General features: G+C 44.9%; 1 protein-coding gene across 1 annotated transcript in view; it reads left to right on the top strand. All coding sequences in view use genetic code 11, as the record gives it.

Annotated features, from left to right (window-relative positions):
• EGR_09338 (Ubiquitin hydrolase) overlaps positions 1–1,520 on the top strand; it is a gene marked incomplete at both ends in the record, with an annotated part of 6,597 nt that extends 5,077 nt beyond the window's left edge. Inside the window, 4 exons of the mRNA XM_024498587.1 lie at positions 38–237; positions 403–662; positions 1,039–1,127; positions 1,263–1,520. Of these exons, the coding sequence (XP_024347018.1) occupies positions 38–237; positions 403–662; positions 1,039–1,127; positions 1,263–1,520 (807 nt within the window). The remainder of the gene's footprint in view (positions 1–37; positions 238–402; positions 663–1,038; positions 1,128–1,262) is intronic.
• Between the last annotated feature and the right edge of the window lie 367 nt (positions 1,521–1,887).

Below are 1,887 nucleotides of genomic sequence, written 5' to 3'. Positions count from 1 at the left end.
GGCGCAGCACCTTGCTTACTTTGGAATTGACATGTAGCGTCAGCGCAAGAACGGTCGCTGCGTGATGGAGATGGAAGTAGAAGCGAACGTGCGAGTGGGCGAGTGGCTTACTCTGCAGGATGCTGATCGCACCCTCACACCTCTTCATGGGCCAGGTGTCATAGTTTCAGTCAATCTCGGCAACACCAGCTACATAAACTCGGCCGTAGAGGTGACCAAAACATTTATCTATTATTAGTGCTCCTTACAATTCGTTTGCACATCAATTCATAAATCTCCCCAATTCTTTCCTGTTCCTATCGTTTGTTGTCCGGGCATAGTATGAGCTCGGTTTTTGTAGGGTTCTGTGACATTTTGTTAGTGAAAGTTACTGCGAATAATTGGGTTTTTCCTTAACCGTAGCTGTCTGGTCCTTGATCCTGCCCTCAAACGGGTTCTCATGGCGACAGAGGCCTTTCGCGGGCGCTATGCCCTCGCGTTACCGAGCTATGTGGAGGCGGCAATGGACGCAGTGGCACACAATGGAAGTGCCACTGCTGTCGTAGAGTCCTTCGGTCTACAGATGAGCAAATTGGGTCAGGTGCTGTGGTTCGGTGTCTACTCGATTCCTCCAGTAGGGATTGGCGAAATGAAGGGAGGAGAGGTGGTACGCAAACAACCTGGTGAGGTTCTCAGTGTTCTGGATACTGGGAGCGCCAATTAATCGACATCCCATTCTCATCCATTCACTCACCCCTGTCCCCATCCTGTCTATCCATTCACTCTTTCCCAATGCCTTCTTCCATTACAGGTAACTCGGTGAGGTAATTTTTTCACCAATCTGGACCTTGTGAATCTATGATCCCATAACCTATTGAAATGGAGCAACCTGCTCTGTCTCTCCATCCCCCATGGTATTATTAATCTATCTATTCATTCTAGATCTAATCGCCTCCAGACAGTCTATCAAACACTTGTTCATCTGCTCTCCATCCGTTCCAAATTCGTCTATCCAAGATGTCTATTAATCCGTTCCAAAGTGATTCCCATTGACTACAGACATCCGTCCACGCATGTTTCGTCCCGTAATGGGTCGTACGAATGCAGAGTTTGCGAGCAAACAACAGCAGGATGTGCAGGAACGCAAGGTGGGTAAAAACTGCACGATTGGCGTTCCTTACCTCTGACATTCGCTTGTCTTCACTGTGGAGGACCGTATTCAATGCTTGTTGACTAGCAAGGTTCGTATACCTTTTTATCTATTCAAATTTTGTTTCACTTAGACAAAACCAATTTTCTCTCAAACTACCTGCTTGATCATTCTACTCAACCATTCTGACTCCTTTCACCTACCCGCCCGTCATTCCAATCGGCCATCATCTATTCATCCTTCGACCAACTCATCTTTACAATCAACTGACCCTCCTCCTAACCAGTCAACCATTCATCCCTATGTCACCTGTTTACCATTTTTCCTTCCTTCCATCCTTTCAACCATTCCATCCAACTGTATGTCTGTCTCAAAGTGTCCATGGCATTGACTCCCTCCTAGACATTTGAATATTTCCCAGACCCGTAAAGTTTTGTCACTGGGTAAGAGTGGACAGTTTCAGTTTTTTTCATATGTCGTTAGCAGTGACTACACTCTCCATTCGTTTTGCACATATTCTCAGAGACAACTGTATACCCCTTGAACTTAAATTGGTATGCTCTGCTCTTTTCTATTCTAATGAACTGAAAACTCCTCCTTAAACCTTAAACCTAAGTTAAGAAAGCCATCGTAACGAAAAATGGTAGGTAAATCCCATCCAATAGAGCTCAAATTGTTTCGTTTTAGGTTGAATATTACCCGTTTTATAGATATTGCTAACTTGTAGCCATGAAATACAGGAAAGTACATACTGGGAA

Source organism: Echinococcus granulosus (genome assembly GCF_000524195.1).
Source record: "Echinococcus granulosus chromosome Unknown EG_S00143, whole genome shotgun sequence".
In the NCBI taxonomy this organism is placed as follows: Eukaryota; Metazoa; Platyhelminthes; class Cestoda; order Cyclophyllidea; family Taeniidae; genus Echinococcus; species Echinococcus granulosus.
The sequence above is the reverse complement of the archived record's forward strand: the minus strand, read 5'-3'. Positions and strand labels throughout refer to the sequence as shown.